Raw genomic sequence first — 16,806 nt, 5'->3', positions numbered from 1 at the left:
GGAGAAAGATGTGAAGCAATGCAAGACAACATATTACTGTGGTGGCCACTGTTTCACATGACCTGTGAGGAGAGAACAGGTGACTTAACAGGACTGTTTGCTAAAGCACATGGTGTTTGCAGGGAGAAACTGCACCTTAGAACCGTTCACCAGGAGGAGAATTGAGAGGGAATTTTCCCATCTGTTCCCCTCTCATCTCCTGTTTTCTACTGGCCAAGGTGCACCTCACGGAGAGCTAACTCCACTGCATTTCTGAGTTGCATCACCCTCTGGGTGGCTGCTTGGGAGGTTAGATCCCATGCCTTCCGTGTGGCATTTCTACGACAAATGTGGAAGTGGAGGGGCTACTTGGCACGGGTGGGGTGCCAACCAAGAGAAAGAAAGACGGAGGTGGCCCAGGAAGCCCAGAAAGGTGCATGAGGGTTGTGACCAATACATTTCACTCTCTCCCACAGGATTCACAGCCAGGGTCCCCAGGCACCAGAACCCCCCAGGACTGTCTGAATTTTAAGTAAAATAAACATTATTTAATTTGGGAGAAAAAAGATGCATTCAGGTGTGGCTCGGAGGATCAGGCTTTTGCTCTAGAACTTCCCAGGCCCTAAGCTTCAGTATCTCCTGCTTGATGTCCCACCTCTCTGCCTTTGTTCTCACTCATTTTAGTTTGGGGTAGAGGGTCTGGCTTTTATAATCTGTAAGACACATGATTATCTGACCCTTGGCAGTCTAGCTAGTAGGCCAAAGGCAATAAAGGCAACTCTAAACAAAGCTGCATATGGCCTGGTTCTGCCAGCATGGAAGCAAGCTGAACTGCAGTTCCTTGCTAGAAATCTTGCGAGAGGCCAGCATACGCCAACATCTAGACATTTGTCCAGTGTGTCCCTGGAGTCTCCATCTAGGATGGATGCCTGACCCAAAGCTCCACATAAAATAGAAGATCATGGGGCTTCCCTGGTGGCGCAGTGGTTGAGAGCCCGCCTGCCGATGCAGGGGACACGGGTTCGTGCCCCGGTCCGGGAAGATCCCACATGCCGCAGAGCGGCTGGGCCCGTGGGCCATGGCCGCTGAGCCTGCGCGTCCGGGGCCTGTGCTCTCAATGGGAGAGGCGGCAACAGTGAGAGGCCCGCGTACCACAAAAAAAAAAGAAGATCATGTAACCACCTGACCTGATACCACATAACAGGGATTTCTAACTTCCCACTCAAGGATGGGCAGATCCCCACACTGCCTCCACTTCACTTCAGTTCCACCAGATATACATTCTAGAGTCTGTTGATTGCACACACCATTCCATTTGTGTATCAGGTCTGGTTTAATTACAAGCGACAGACACGAACCCAAACCAGCTTATGCAAGAAGGGAGCTGAGAAGTGTAGTGCTATTACCAACCAGGCAGGGCTGAATTCAAGGGCTCAAACAAATGTCATCAGACCTCTCTCACTTCATCTCTCAGGGCTCTGCTTCTCTTCGTTCCTTGTTCCCTTCTCTTTCCTGCCATAAATATACTTTCTCCCTGTGATAGAGAGCTGGGTGCGAGCAGCTTCAATCTCATATGCTCCTGGCACCATGGCCTCAAAAGCAAGAGAGTTTAAGGGGAAGGTTATGATTGGCTCTGCTTAGGTGACAAACCCTTACCTGAACTAATCACTTTGGCCAGGGGCATGGAGTCCCCTGCCTGGCCCGATGGGTCATGTATCCACCTCTGGGTGGTGGAAAACGGGAGGGAGCAGAGGTGGCACTGTGACTGTCAGCCCCACTAAGTAGTCAGAGAATGTAAAGACATGTCCTGCATGGTCTGTAAAAACATGTAGTTTGACCTGGCTGGAGCGTAGGATGCAGGTGAGGGAGGGCTGAGAGCCAGGTAGGAGCCACAGCCATAGAAGGGGTACATATTTTATCCTGGAGCTGGTAAGGAGCCATTGAAGAATTTTAACAGAGGAATGACATGATCAGCTTTGGGTTCTAGAAAGATTCCCCTAGGCAGCTAAGTGGAGAAGAGATCAGAAGAGTTGATACTGGGCTAGTTGGGAGGCTAGTACAATGGTTCTGGTGAGGAAGAGTAGGAATATAAAAGGATTGATTTAAGATGTAATAAGAGGTAACATGTGTTCTGTTCACACGAGGGTGGGAGAAGTCTAAGATGTTTTCCTCTCAGGGTTCCGGCTGAACAAGTCATAGGTGCTATTTACTAAGCTAGGGTCATGAAAAAAATGCAGATTGAGAGGAAGAAGAAGAGTTTGCCTGTGAGACATACAAGTGGAGTTGTCTAAAAGGCAACTTGAAATGCAAGAGGTAAAGGATGGAGATGTATATTCGGGAGTCCCAGTCACCTGCAGTCAGTGTGTCACACGGGACGATTTAAACAGAAAAGCCACTTTTTTCTTTTAGTGCTAGCAAAGAACTAGAAACACTTTTGCTGTGTAAGTGTTCTCACTTACCCTTCTCTCATTTTAAGAAAAAGATTTCCCAGGCTTATTATTTTTTGTTTTTGTTTTTTTGGGTAACATATACATGTATCTATTCTTCAAATTCTAGAAAAGCCGTCTCTTGAAACGGCACTGGGTGGGTCACGGGATTGCCAAGCAGGACATGCAAGCTTGAAAAACAACTGGGAACAATGGGAGGCCAGTCCACCAGAGCAAAAGCCAAAATCAGATGTCAGACCAGCACCGTGAGAATATTGCCACTGTCATCACCATTGGACACTGGATGTCACCACCACCAGTACCCACACCACTACAGCCCCCAAGCACAGGATAGAGCTGATTGCACTGTGGCCACTGCCACCAAGATGAATTCTCCATGGTCCTATTTCTCTGAATCATTTACTCCAGAATCTACTTTTCTGGGGGCTACTTGGCCAAGCTTAGGTCACTTACCTCTGTCTTAGATGCCAAAAAGCTGGGAAAGCAAAGACCCAACCTTTTCAATATCTGTCATGGAAGGTGGGCTCTGCTTACCTCCAAGACCTGTAACACAGGAAGGTGAATCAGATTCTGGGAAGTCACTGGAAAGAGTGATGAAATGAGAAATGGGTGTTGACTGAACTGTTTTTTAAAAATTATTATTATTTAAATGATGAATGACAGAAAAGGAGTCTATTAAGGAAGTTGTGAAAGAGCCCTGTGAGGTTTAGGAAGAAACTGGAAGAACATAGCCCATAGGAGCCAACAGAGGAAAGGGATGCAGGGACTGCTGATCAACGATGCCAACTGACATCAATGGTCAAATCAGTTGAGCCTGGAATTTTCCAGTGGGTTCGGCAGCTCGGAAGTCATCTGTTACTTTGGTGAAAGTATTTTCAATAGAGATTTGGGGGAGAGGTAAGATGGCACTAGATTTAAGGAACACATGGGAGGTAAGAAAGTAGAGATGGAGAGTGTAAACCACTCCCTAGAAGCTTGGTTGAAGGCAAGAAAAAGTGTGTAATAATCAGTAATGTGTGGGATTAAAATTGGATTTTTTTTTTTTAGGTTGGGCTAGTTGATCAAGTTTATATGCGGAGATCGAAGAGTAGGAGAGAGGAAAAAGTTGACTATCCATGAAAGAGAGATGAAAATAAAGGATCAAATTTCCTGAAGAGACAAAGAGAGTGAAAAACAAATTGCAGTGAAACGATTAAGCTTGGATTTGAAGGGAGACCTCACTACCTCTGAGAAAGAAAGGGAGGGAGAGATTCAAATGTTTGGAGGGGGCTGAACATTAAAGCTGTTTCCTCCTCGTTGCCTTTATTTTCTCTGTGAAGCAGAAGAGGGGATGGTGGCGGAAGCTGATGTGTAGAAGGATTGCTGGGTACACTCAGGGCCTAGCTGAGGAGACTGTGAATTTGTCGTAGCTCTATATCGGGTCCAGGGTAAGTTTTCTTAACGATTTATTCTAGATAAGGGTGACTCATAGATTCTAAGGTCAGAGGGCCTCAGAAATGGTCTGGGAAACTTTCAGGAATCAGACAGCAGTCTCATGATTTCTGGTCTCTGCCCGTCCAGGCTTCATTCTCTCTCTGCAAATAAACTCTCTCCATTCCTCATTCCTCATAGTATCTGGAAGGTGGATGCACCGTAGCTCCTGAGTTTATATAACTCTTCTGCTCAAGAAACCAGTCCAGTTAGAATCATAATCTCTCAGCCCTAATCCAAGATTCCCAGGAGAGAACATTTGCTTAGCTCAGCTCACATTAGGAATCCACTCACAGTTTGATAAACTGCAGCCAGAATGCCAGGGGTCACAGAAGACAAACATGGCCCTGGAGCCTATAGATCTAGAGAGAGAGTGTGGAAAACTTAATTCCCAAAGAATAGGGCTCGTGGGCTGGACTAACATAAAACAGTGTCCACTCACAAGCTCAATTCTGCGGGACTGGGTGATTTCCGTTATCCTGGTTTAGGATAGGAGAATAGAGAAGGTAGATGGCTGGAATGTCTGTGGTTATGATTTTAAGGGCAAGCATATTAGCAAAAATGTGGTTAAAGTAACTGACCATAGGATCTAGACTGGATGGAAAAAGTGAAGCCAGGAAAATACTGATCAACTATGAGGCAGTTGAGATTTATGGGATTCATAATGAGTAGAAGAGCTGGTGGTGTGAGTTGGGGGGAAGTGAGGAGGGGAAATCCTGAAAGGTTATGGAATACTGGACTTTGACATTTCACTCATGGGGACAGACCTCCCGTGCTTACCCAAAGTGCTTCTGTTCGAACACTTCCACACATGCTTGGCTCTCCAAAGCTGCTATGGGGCCCTTGCTGGTGAGTTGTTTGAGGGAGCAGAGCCAACTCCTTCCCCAATGACTCTGAACTTCTACATTCTGCCACTAAGACTCCAAGTCCTGTTATTTTATATACCTCACTTTTTTCAGTTATTATACACAATGGGTGTAACAAACTAATATTAAGACAGTGTTGAAGCCCAGGCTCAGAGGCCAGGTGAGAAGAGCAGGCATATCAAAAGGAGGGAGAGTGAGAAGGGAGATGCTGAGGTTATCCAAGTGTAAAAAAATCACTGTGAAATTTTATATACATATATATATATATATATATATATTTACTTATTTATTTGGTTGTGCCGGGTCATGTGAACTCTTAGTTGTGGCATGCATGTGGGATCTAGATCTAGTTCCCTGACCAGGGATCAAACCCAGGCCCCCTGCATTGGGAGCACGGGGTCTTATCCACTGCGCCACCAGGGAAGTCCCTCACTGCAAAAATTCTGACTGAGGCCAGCTCCGGAGGGATAGATATGTCACGTGTTTACATCACTCAGAGCCAAAGCCTTCCTTGTGTACGCTGTGTCTAGCTAAAAAGAGGGAATGAGGAAGGTAAGTAGATATAAGATAAACTTTTCCCCATTAGTGCTGATGGAAAAGAGGGGCACATGGGAGCTCCAAGACACCCAATTCTGATAAGGATGAAGGGAGCGCTGGCCACGTCTCAGGGGAATAACCATAATAACCACGATTAACAGCTTCCATTTATGGACGACTTCCTAGTCCCAGGTATTCTGCTGGTTACTTTATATGTGTTAGGTTGAACCATATGAAATTTCTGTTTTGTAAAATACAAAGAGTCAAATACCTGCACATTCATAGGGTTCGACATACCATCTCATTTCATCCTCACCACAACAGCCCCATTAAACAGATATCATTGTCCCCACTTTACAGATGAGAAAACTAAGACTCAGAAAGTGAAAGTCTTGGTTTAAGGCTGAACAAACAGTAAGTGCTGAAACCAAGCTTTGAACCCAGATTGTCCCAATAGAAGGCCAGAGTGCTTTCCAGCACACCACAGCTACCAGGGGAGCAAAAGAGTTAAGAATTAAAAAACGCTGGAACTTCCCTGTCGGTCCGATGGTTAATACTCTGTGCTCCCAGTGCAGGGGGCTCAGGTTCAATCCCTGGTAGGGGAACTAAGATACCACATGCTGAGTGGTGCAGCCAAAAAAGAAAAAAAAATTAAAAACAAAAGAAGAATTAAAAGACCCTAAGGTGTTACAAACTAGAGATTCTTGGAGTCAGCAGGGTCTCAGGGGGACCGTCTCAATCTTTATCCGCCACCCGGGTTCTAAAGTAGAGAGGTAGCCGGAACTGCCTTCCCCTCTCCTTCCTCCCAACCATAAGGGGCGCCAAACGCCAACAGCTTTGCTCAGGGGGCCCTCCGTGCACCCGCCGGGCCTCTCTTCTTTCTCCACGCACCCGCCCAGCCCCATGGCGCAGGCGCCACCCTCCGCTCCGCACCCCGCTCGCAACCAGCGATCACTGCGCAGGCGCCCCAACCAGGCGTCGGGGGAGGTGGTGGGCCTAGGGGCAGGTCGCGTGGCAGTTGGTCCGAAGCGGGCCACGTGGTCACGGTGCCGCCGCGCGAGCGTGCGCAGAGTGGCTGAGCGCGGCCGTGACGGAACGACGAGGCGTGGAGTTGCGCGACCTCGTCCGCCCGGCCCGGCCCCCGCCCCTTGGTTTGCCGCTCCGCCCCCGCGGGGCGTCCCGGGCCGCTAGTTTCCTCGGCGGCGGCCGCGCGCGGCCCGGGGTCGCCGTGAGTACTCACGAGGCCAGCCTGTGAGGCGGCCGCCACGGGGACGGGGCGGGGCGGCCGGGCCGCGGGAAGGGTGCGGGGCCCGCCCCGCCTCGGCCGGGGTGGATAAAGTGAGGGCCTTGCGCCGGGTGGCTCTGAGGGGCCCTCCTGGCCTTGACAGGCTTCGCTGAAGGCTGGGCTGCTAGGCTGCTGGCGACACAGATCGGGCACAGAGCTTCTTCCCCGGGAGGCAGGTGTTGGGTGTCTTTGGGGTCTCCGGAGGAAACCGGAGAAGAGCTTTTAATTGCTCCTCTAAAGGAGGCCTCGGCCTGTCCTGAGAGCGCGGTGGCAGCCAGTGTTCAGAGGCTCACGCCGGCCTCTGCCTCCGCCGGGTACCCTGGATAGCGGGAATCGCAGGTCTGTGGCTTCTCCCCCGCACTCTTTGTTACGTGGCCTAGGCTTTCTGAGAGGAGCATTCGCTGTAGAGCGGAGTAACCTGCTTGCCCAGTACCACAAAGCTGGGAGTCAAACCCAGAGTACAAACGTTGAGATCGGAGGCTTTGACTAGATGTAAAGTTGTCACACCGGGGAAGCGCCCTTGGGCCTAGGCCAGGACCTTTGTCATCCGGACTTGAGGCTTATTTACATTTGGCCTGTCCCCGTGCAAATTCTCCGTTAGCTGCCATCATCCAAAGCACTGAACAACAGACACCCTTCTCTGGGCATTCTTCACACAGTCTGTATTTGGCCTGGCCTTTCTTGAAAGGTTCCCTGCTTTACCTCATTTGGATAAGTTAGATAGGTCTCTCTTGCTTAATTCATTAACAACTCCCTTAAGTGGTTGTAACCAAATCACAGGAGGAGTGGCTGTAATTAGAACCTGTCAGATGTGCGTAAGTCCCAGTTCCACTTTACTCCTGACCCTAAGCAAGTAGCTTGACCTCCCTACACCTGATTATTCTGTACATAACATGAAAGCTTTGAAATAGACCATCTTTCAGGCTTATTTCTCTTTAAAATGTCTGTGATTCCATGAATTCCATAACTACCCACCATTCCCCTTTTCCCACTCTTCACTGTTTAAACCCATTCTCCATCTCTCCAGAGAAATGAGCCTTGAGATTAGAAGGTGGGAGTCCCTTTCACTGAAACAGCCTGGTTTGAAAAAGGTGGTAGTTTCTGAATTGTCTTTTGCCTGGACAGGAAAAATTTCCTCTGAACTACCTTTTTCTTCTTGTGATAACAACAGAAACCAAGCAGCAACAGCCCTTGGAGAGAGACTAAGTTTTCTTGACTTCCACAGTGACAGAGAGCTTGTGAAAGTTGGTACTTCTGGCCTACGCTGTCATCATCCTACCACCCAACCCAAGACAGCCCAGGCTGGACATTAGTGCCTCCCTCTTTATTCCTCTGTGATCATCCAGATCAGCACCTGACTGTTTATTTTCAAATCTCACAAACACAGCAGCCAGATCTTCATATTCTGGTTCTCGGCTGCTCTTGAAGGTGAATGGAGCCTTGCTTTTTAAAATCATTTTTGTATGATTTTTGTCTGCGTAGATGTGTTTAAGTTCTTGTATGTCTCTCCCCTTTGGCTTATGTCTCCAGAAGACAGTTCATTCATTCATTCACTCATTCAATAAATGTGTGTTGAGGGGCTGACATTATAGACAAAAGAGTCAAAGCCTCTACCATCATAGAGCTTACATTCTGGTGGGAGATAAATGCAATAAACAAACATTTTGTACGTCAGAGCGTGGTAGGTGATGTGGAAAAAAAGCAAGGAAGGGGGATGGAGAGTGCTAGTATGTTGTGTGTTGGGGTTTTGCTGTTTTATATAGGATAGTCAAGGTGACCTTCAAGCAGAGATCTGAAAGGGTAAAGGAGTAAGCCATGTGGGTATCTGGTTGAAAAGCATTCCAAGAAGGGTGGCCAGCAGGGGCAAAGGCTCTGTGGTGGGAATATGCTTGATATGTTTGAAGAACAGCAAGAAGACATTTATGGAGTCTTAGTGATAATCTTCCTGTTCACATTTAGAGTTAACTTTTTAGAGAGAGCCCTTACAAGAGTACAAGAGTAGACTCTGATTTTTTTTCCTTTTTATGAAACTTTCCAACTATATACAGAAGTAGAGAGTGTAAGAAACCGTTATGTACTCATCATTCAGCTTCGTCAGTAATCAACATTTTGCCATGTTTATTTCATCTCCCCCCCACCCCCCAACTTTTTGTGCTGGAGTTGTATTTTAAAGCAAATCTCAGATATCAGGCCATTTCACCTCTAAACTTCAGTTGCAGTTTCCTTTTGCATTTTTTTTTTCCTGCATATTGTTTTTGATGGGTCAGTCAGCACTGCCAGCTGGAGGACTGCTGTGCTGTTTGCCCTGGCATTGTGCTTTATAACTCCATTCTGCGTCAGTTACCAAGTTTAAGTTGTTATCTGAGGAACAGACCATAGGCCCTTGGAACACGCAAGGATTTAGAACAGTGGTTCTCAGAATAACTTGGAGGGCTTGTTAAAACAGGTTACTAGACCTCTGGAGTTTCTAATTAGTAGGTCTCAGTAGGGGGTCTGAGACTTTACATTTTTAACGAGTTCCCAGGTGATATTGATGCTGCACATCCACAGACCTTACTGGAGAACCACTGATCTAGAAACCTAAGATTAAATAGAACCATGTTAAAGACCAAGAACACCTCTGTGTAAGGTTGGAGTGGATGAAACTGAGATAAATGCAGAGCCAAGAAGGCCTAGGACAGTGGCTTTTAATCTTGTGAAAGGGGTAGGGGTTAGTGTTTTTCTGAGCATTTCTAAGGATCATTATTACATTATTTGGGGAGTAGGTTCCAGGAGGAATCCAGGGCATTATTTTGGCTGTGACAACTCAGACTGTGTCTACCGGAGAATGATCAGTGTTGTTGAGGACTTTTAAACGTAGCTATGGTTGTTATATAAAGGCTTTTATGGATACTAGTGTTAAAAGAGATAATGACTCAATTTGGAGAAGTAACTAGAGGTAAAGAATCCAGAAAAAGAGTCTGCTTCTGATGGTGGTTGGCGCTATGAAGAATATTCTAAAATGAACTGACTAGACTGAGTAGCATAAGCATCTGGTCCCACTGTCATCATTTTTGGCTTCGGGGTTGATATAGCATTATGAACTAGAGCAAGAACTTGCTTCAATCACAACTCTCCAGCTGGAGAACAATAATGTCTTATGTTTGTATAGTGCTTTCACGGTTCATTATTTTTAAAGAACTGTGTGTACAAGTGTGTGTACATGCATGCAAGTATGTCTCTGTGTGCAAGTGTCTGTACATATGTATAATAAAAGTGTACCCATAAATGTGTGCTTGTGTATATGCCACCCAGTTATTAAGTGGTGATGAGATCAATTGTTGTCTACTTTCTACAGGACAGTGACTTGTTACCACCACAACAGTAGAGCCTGCCTTCCTCAGCAGATCTCCAGTCAGCCCCTGACATCTCCCCCTCCCTCCCTTGTCTCCCTTTGTGGCCTCCTAAATGCCCATCTCGTTGGCCTGGGTTCAACTGGTGGTATGGAGGGGTGCTGCCTAGCACTGACCTGGGAGTGTGTGTGACCCACTGACCCAATGGTGAGAACTGACTGCCCAACTCTCCAACTGATCATCCAGGGGTAGATGGAACAAAGTGCAGACCTCACGTTTTCCCGGTGTTTTCCCTCCTACCCTTTTGGTAAATAGAGTGGCTATTTGAAGTTAAAGGAAGGAGAAGGGGCATGGAAACAGTATTACTTGGTGTGTGTATAGGGAGTTTTCTTGGGAAGGAAGGGGAGAGTTAAATAAGGGTTAGAAAAGGAGTTATGAGACAAAAGAGCTAGGTATGCTTGAGAGCCACCTTGGGTAATGATCCAGAAGAGGCCAGCTTGTACTAGAACTTAGATATGCCTAGGAATCAACCTTGACATTGAAATCTTCCTCATGCCTCCCCCACTGGCTACCAGAGCCTCAATCATCATACCCCATACCTAAGAAGGCTAAAATTCCCTACTGCTTTCCTCCATGACACCAAGTCAGTGCTAGACCATGGATACGACCAGATTCAGGAAGAGAGTGAGACGCTCCCAAAGGGTGAGGGGAAGGGAGCAAAGGGATTAGGGCCTCAGTTATTCTATCCCAAGGGACCTCCCATTCTTTGTGGAAACCTGTTTCCCATCCTAACCCCACTCTGTTCCGTGGGATAACAGGGACACAACAAAGGGTTGTATCCTTATTTCTCATCATTAGGACATCAAAGGCCAGTTCTGGAATGATGATGATTCGGAGGGAGATAATGAATCAGAGGAATTTCTCTATGGAGTTCAGGTGAGATTACAGCCCCCAAAACCCGTGTTGGATGGTCTAAATGTGTGCTTTTCTCTGGATACATCAAGAATGAAAGATTATTTTGGAGTAGAGATGAAGATACAACGTCAGTGTAATCTGAGGATTGTCTTGTCAATGCTGATTTCATATCTTTGCTCTTGCCTGGAACTCATATCTTTCCCAGTGTAAACTACACCCTCTGTACATGGAGGTTACCCATATCAGGGGTCTGTGGTCCGCGGCCTGTTAGGAACCAGGCTGCACAGCAGGAGGTGAGCGGCAGGCCAGCAAAGCTTCATCTGCTGCTCCCCATCGCTCCCCATTGCCCGCCTTACTGCCCGAACCATCCCCATTCCCACCCCCACCCTCCACCCCCGCCACCCTGGTCTGTGGAAAAATTGTCTTCCAGGAAACTGGTCCATGGTGCCAGAAAGGTTGGGGACCGCTGACCCATATGTTCTTAGTTGTAAAACATTATTTTCTGGCTATTCCCTCACTAGCCAGCAGGGGTCGTTTCATTCATTAGGGTCAAAATTTTAAAAGATTATTCTGCCAATGATTGTTTAATGCTATCACTGCCTAGGGCATGATCCTGAGCAGGAATGTTGGACTCTAGACAGAACCAATCTGAGTTAAATTCTGTACTCTTCAGTCTGTTCTGAGTTCTTACAGAAGGGATCCCTAAGTGTCCTGGTCAGGGTTGAGAGAAGAAGCTGAGGCTTAAGGATGTGAACTCCTTAAGCAAAGCCTGCAGTTGGTCTCCTAAAACTTCCTAGAGTGGTGATGGAGGGAGACTTGTCTGTCGGCCCAACTATGGCCACCACCAAAAGCCCCTTCACATAAGCAACTTTTGCTTGTATGTATTGCTGTAGTTTGATATCCCTGTTCTGGATGTTTCGTCATGTTCTGTTTTTCATCTCTTCCCCTCTGTCTTTCCCCTCCACCATTTTTCCTCCTGACTTAGGGGAGCTGTGCAGCTGACTTATATCGACACCCACAGCTTGATGCAGACATTGAAGCAGTGAAGGAGATCTACAGTGAAAACTCTGTATCCATCAGGTGGGACTCTACTTCAGGGACGGCAGGGGACTCAGCCACTTCTTTCTGAGTTGTTAAAAGGATAGAGGTTTTTTCTTTATGGTATGATAGGGACGCGGGTGGTCAGTGGACCTTGATAAGTTTTGAGCTTAATGATGGTGGGAGTTGTTGGGAATACTTGAGGTTGGCTGACAGGAGTAAGTAGGAGAGTAGAGCCACTTTTCTTAGAAGTTCCCTCGTATCCTAGACTCCTCTAGGCTGATAGTTTCACCTTTGAGGTAAGAAGGGCTTCTGGCCTGGCAAAGGCCCAGATCATAAAAGTGGCTTCAGGCTGTAGCTAAGAACCTAAATACAGAGCTGCCTTCCACCCTTCCCTCTCCCTTATCCCCAGGCTCAGTTCTCCCTCCACCTCAGTCTCTGTTCCCTTCTTTCTCCCTTAATGAGTCTCACTTATGGTTGCCTGTATCTCTATAGAGAATATGGAACTATTGATGACGTGGACATCGACCTGCACATCAACATCAGCTTCCTCGATGTAAGTGGTGCTGGTACCTGCCAACAGCATGTCTAGTGGGGCTTGTGGATTTTGCCATGTAGTCCTGGAGTCTTGTTCCTGACTGCTGTATTTGAAGCACATATCATTCATGCCTGTTTTTCCTAGATCCTCAGCAGACAGTGCTGTGTGCATGTGTGTATCATATAGCGAAAACTTCAAGTCCATTCCTCTCTGTTGCTAAACTAGAAACTATTGACCTTACTCTTGTAGGAGGAAGTTTCTACAGCCTGGAAGGTCCTCCGGACAGAACCTATTGTGTTGAGGCTGCGATTTTCGCTCTCCCAGTACCTTGATGGACCGGGTAAAGGCAGTGACTTTGGGCATGTGGGTGCTCTGTGTGTGGTCTCTTCCAAAGTCCTAAGTTAACTGAGGTAGAGAAAAACTAGGAGGAAGACCTGTTGGTGTAATCTGTAGGCCATTGGTAGGAGCTTTTCAGTCTCTTCTCACTGGTGTCTTCATACCCTATTGCCTGATAGTCATGCCTTAAAGGCCTTTCTGTTCCCAGATATTACTTATTCCTCCCCTTCCCCTCAACTTCCAGTATAAGTTGAGGCTATCTGAAATTGGTCAGACAGTTCCCAGAATCTACCCTCTGCCTCAGATATTTCCCTTGTCCATCATTATTGTTTAGAGTACCCTTAGAATCTGAGGAAGCTAATCCACTGAACTGGGGCTTTAGACTCCCAGGAGGATAGACATGGATACATAGTAGGAGCTTTCTCTTCTCTTTGCAGAACCATCAATTGAGGTTTTCCAGCCATCAAATAAGGAAGGATTTGGGCTGGGTCTTCAGTTGAAAAAGTAAGAACTTTGATCTTTCTGGTTATGAACATTGAGGGAAAGAGAAATGGACATGTGGATGGACAGGCAGACTCTTGAATGTTTCCTTCCAAAAGTGTATTTCTGAGATATGCCCAAGAAAGACTAAAATAAATTTGGGGAGCCAAATTTATGGTTAGGTAAGGGAGCTTGTGTTTCTGGGGTATCTGGCCTTGAGGCTTCCTGGAGGTGAGAGGTGAAACTCATCAGTACTTAGCATTTAAGGAAAGGTGCAACCCTGGAATTAGAGTCATGCTCATCACATTTCCTCAGAGTGGGGCTCTAGGATTTCAGACAGTTTTAATTTATTGAATGTGTTGAGCACCTTGCTAAGTATTTGGTATACAATACTGAGAAGTAAACTCTGTCAAGTTCCAAATAGAGTCCAGTGGATACATGTTCTAATACAAGTGAATATGTAAGATTTAGAAAGAACACAGAGGAAGATGTAGGTGTAACTCAGTCTGGTGGCAGGTGGATGAATGAAAGATGAAAGGGAGATGATTACTGGTTTTCAAGGATGGATAAGAGTTGCCCCTGTAGACAATGGAGTAAATAACATTTGCAAGGGCATAGTTATGTGAAGCAGCATGTGTGTAGGAAGCTTCAAGTAGTTATGTATTGCTAGTAAAATGCAAGGGGAGAATGGTAGGAACTAAAGTTAAAGCCAGAGAAGCAGGAAGGAGTCCAAATCAGAGAGGATATTGGGCTTTTGGGAGCACTGAAAGGTTTTAGGCAGAGAAAGGACATGGTCAGATTTCGTTTTTAAAAAAACATTCTAGGGCTTCCCTGGTGGCACAGTGGTTGAGAGTCCGCCTGCCAATGCAGGGGACACGGGTTCGTGCCCCGGTCTGGGAAGATCCCACATGACGCGGAGCGGCTGGGCCCGTGAGCCATGGCCGCTGAGCCTGCGCATCCAGAGCCTGTGCTCCGCAACGGGAGAGGCCACAACAGTGAGAGGCCCGTGTACTGCAAAAAAAAAAACCATTCTGGTAGCACTGTGCAAAATAGGTAGGAGGGATGAGATAAGAGACCAGAACTGTTTTAATAGGAGGCATTTGTAGAAGTCCATACATGAGATGATGAAAGCCTGAACCAAAGTACAACTGTAGTAGGATTAGAGATGAGAGATAGACTAGAGAAATTTGCAGGGTTTAAAATCAATAAGACTTGAAGAATGATTTGGGTATGTTGTATATGATAAGAGCCAAGGAATAGTGGAATATTACTCTTAGGTTTCCAGCCTAGATGTCTGGGTAAATTATAATACCGCTCATTTATATAGGGATTTGGAAGAAGAGCACGTTTGTGGGATGAGGACAGATAGTTAGTTCCATTTTAAACATGTTGTTTAAAGTTAACTTTAGGATATTCCAGTGGAGATGCTCAATACAGAGTTAGATGTGTAGATTTGATACTTCCAAGAGAGGTTCAGGTTGAAGTTATATAGCAGTGTATGGGTGAGACTTGCACCCAGTGTAGAATATGAGATTGCTAAAGGAGAGCATGATAGAATGAGAAGAAAATAAAATCAAGGGCAGAACACCCTTTAACCCAGACAAAACAGCAGGAGTAGGTAGAGGAAGAAGAAACACTGAAGGTAGGTCAGAGAAATTGGAGAACAATGGGAAGAGAATAGAGTCAGAGAAGGCAAGGAGGAGCGTTTCTACAAGGAGGGCCAGATGCCAGAGAGGATGAGTAAGAGGAGAACTTAGGAGTTTATGTTGGATTTAGCATCAGGGTGAGAGCAATTGTAGTGGAGTGGTGAGGGTAGAAACCAGAATACAGTAAGTATTCTGGAGAAGTGAGTGATTGGCAACAAAATAGAAACAATAAGTGTGGATTAAGAAATTTGGATGAGGATATAAGGGGAAGAGGGAGAGGTAGCTAGGCTGAGGTAAAGAAACTTGAAACTTTTTGTAGACTTCAGTAAAGGAACTGACAGGAGAGGGGGATGATTGACAGATCAAGGTCCCATCAGGGGCTGAGATCTAGAGGACAAATAGAGCAATTGATCCTTAATAGGAAGGTCACCTTGTCTCCAGAGAATGGAGGGATCAAGTAAGGGTAGAAATGGAAATGGATTCTGTAGTAGGGTTGCAAAATTATGGAAGATGATATCTCATGCCTTCAGTTTTTTCTATTGAGAAGAGAGATTATCAGTTGTAGGTGAAGTTAGGAGCTTAAAGAAGGTGATAAGGATTTAGAATAATAAGGTAGAGTGATACTAGAGAGAACTGATCAAGGACAAGTGAAAGGACTGACAAGACTAGCTGAGGGCCCAGCCCAAGTTGGAAACCATAAATTTGGGGATGTAATGTTTTGCCTAACAATGTCATACCCTTCGTGTCCCTTGTCCTTTTCTTCACTATTCATAAGGCAGAGGGTGGTACTCACCACTTCTGTTCCACTTTCAGTATAGCTCTTCTTGGCAGTAAATTGCCAGGTTCACAGCCTTTGAAGACTCACCTTTGAGAACGCCCTCTAAAGGCAAAGCATCTAAGAATTTTTCTGGTCCATTAGACTAGGTAAGGGAGTGGGAATTTACCCACGAAGGTAAAGAGGTACTTTAGGACAGTACATTTCCAGGTGCTAAGATTATTATCAATGGGGTCTTGAGACACACCTTCCCCTACAACAACTAGCTTTGCAGTCCCTGGGTCTGAATTTTAGATTAGTTGCCTTTCATAGTCCTATTTCTTGACCTGGGCTTCCCCTGCCTGAGCTTCTCTAAGCCTGTCGCTCTTTAATTCTTTAGGATCCTGGGTATGTTTACATCCCAACAATGGAAACATCTCAGCAACGATTTCTTAAAGACCCAGCAGGAGAAGAGGCACAGCTGGTTCAAGGCAAGTGGTACCATCAAGAAGTTCCGAGCTGGCCTCAGCATCTTCTCACCCATCCCCAAGTAAGTTTCTCCATGAGCTGATTATCTCTAATCACTGTAATCTCAACTAAGCCTCCACCCCACTTTCTTGATTATGTAAATTATTCTATCCTCTTCCTAGGTCCTCTAAATTCTGTACCTTTAACTACTAATACCACCCACATGGTCCTGTCCCCTATGTGTCTTTACCCTTCTACTCCTGACCCAGTAGTCATATCTCATCCTTTATGTAAAACACAGTACCTAGCGCATGGTACATGTTTGGAGAAATGTATGCTAATCTCTCCATCTTTACTTTCTTCGACACTTATCCTTATTCCCTATCCTAAGGAGGCAGAGTCAGAGCTAATAGGCCCCAAGTCCTTGCTCTTATGGAAGGGCACATTGATTTATTAGGTTCTGGAAATAAATATTGCCCAATTCTTTGATCCTAGGCCTACATTTATCCCCCCTGGTGCCTTCTGATCTTCCCAAAGGCAAATACAAACCCAGATTTGTAGTTTTCCAGGTGCCATTATTGACAGACAGGCAGACATTAGGCTCTTTGGGGTCCAACTAGTTCTTGCCTAGTAGTTTAATCACACACACACACACACACACACACACACTCTCTCTCTCTCTCTCTCTCTCTCTCTCTCTCTCTCTCTCTCTCTC

At 46.0% G+C, this 16,806-nt stretch overlaps 1 protein-coding gene across 7 annotated transcripts in view; it reads left to right on the top strand.

Moving 5' to 3' along the window:
- Window positions 1–6,414: 6,414 nt before the first annotated feature.
- PARP6 (poly(ADP-ribose) polymerase family member 6) overlaps window positions 6,415–16,806 on the top strand; it is a 28,266-nt gene continuing 17,874 nt past the window's right edge. For 2 of the 7 annotated variants that reach the window (XR_003795946.1, XM_029238265.1), the window contains exons 1-8: window positions 6,419–8,012; window positions 9,922–10,123; window positions 10,775–10,852; window positions 11,817–11,911; window positions 12,365–12,425; window positions 12,657–12,747; window positions 13,181–13,247; window positions 16,024–16,173. Coding sequence is in view for 1 of the 7 variants with exons in the window: in XM_029238265.1 (XP_029094098.1) it covers window positions 10,121–10,123; window positions 10,775–10,852; window positions 11,817–11,911; window positions 12,365–12,425; window positions 12,657–12,747; window positions 13,181–13,247; window positions 16,024–16,173 (545 nt within the window). In the remaining 6 variants the exon portion in view is untranslated. Of the gene's footprint in view, window positions 8,013–9,921; window positions 10,124–10,774; window positions 10,853–11,816; window positions 11,912–12,364; window positions 12,426–12,656; window positions 12,748–13,180; window positions 13,248–16,023; window positions 16,174–16,806 lie in introns of all 7 variants that reach the window. The other 5 variants (XR_003795943.1, XR_003795944.1, XR_003795948.1 and 2 more) reach the window with 5 other exon arrangements.

Source organism: Monodon monoceros, unplaced genomic scaffold (genome assembly GCF_005190385.1).
Source record: "Monodon monoceros isolate NGI ecotype Baffin Bay Population unplaced genomic scaffold, NGI_Narwhal_1 Super_Scaffold_21, whole genome shotgun sequence".
In the NCBI taxonomy this organism is placed as follows: domain Eukaryota; kingdom Metazoa; phylum Chordata; class Mammalia; order Artiodactyla; family Monodontidae; genus Monodon; species Monodon monoceros.
Note: the sequence above shows the minus strand (reverse complement) of the source record. Positions and strands in the feature narration are given on the sequence as shown.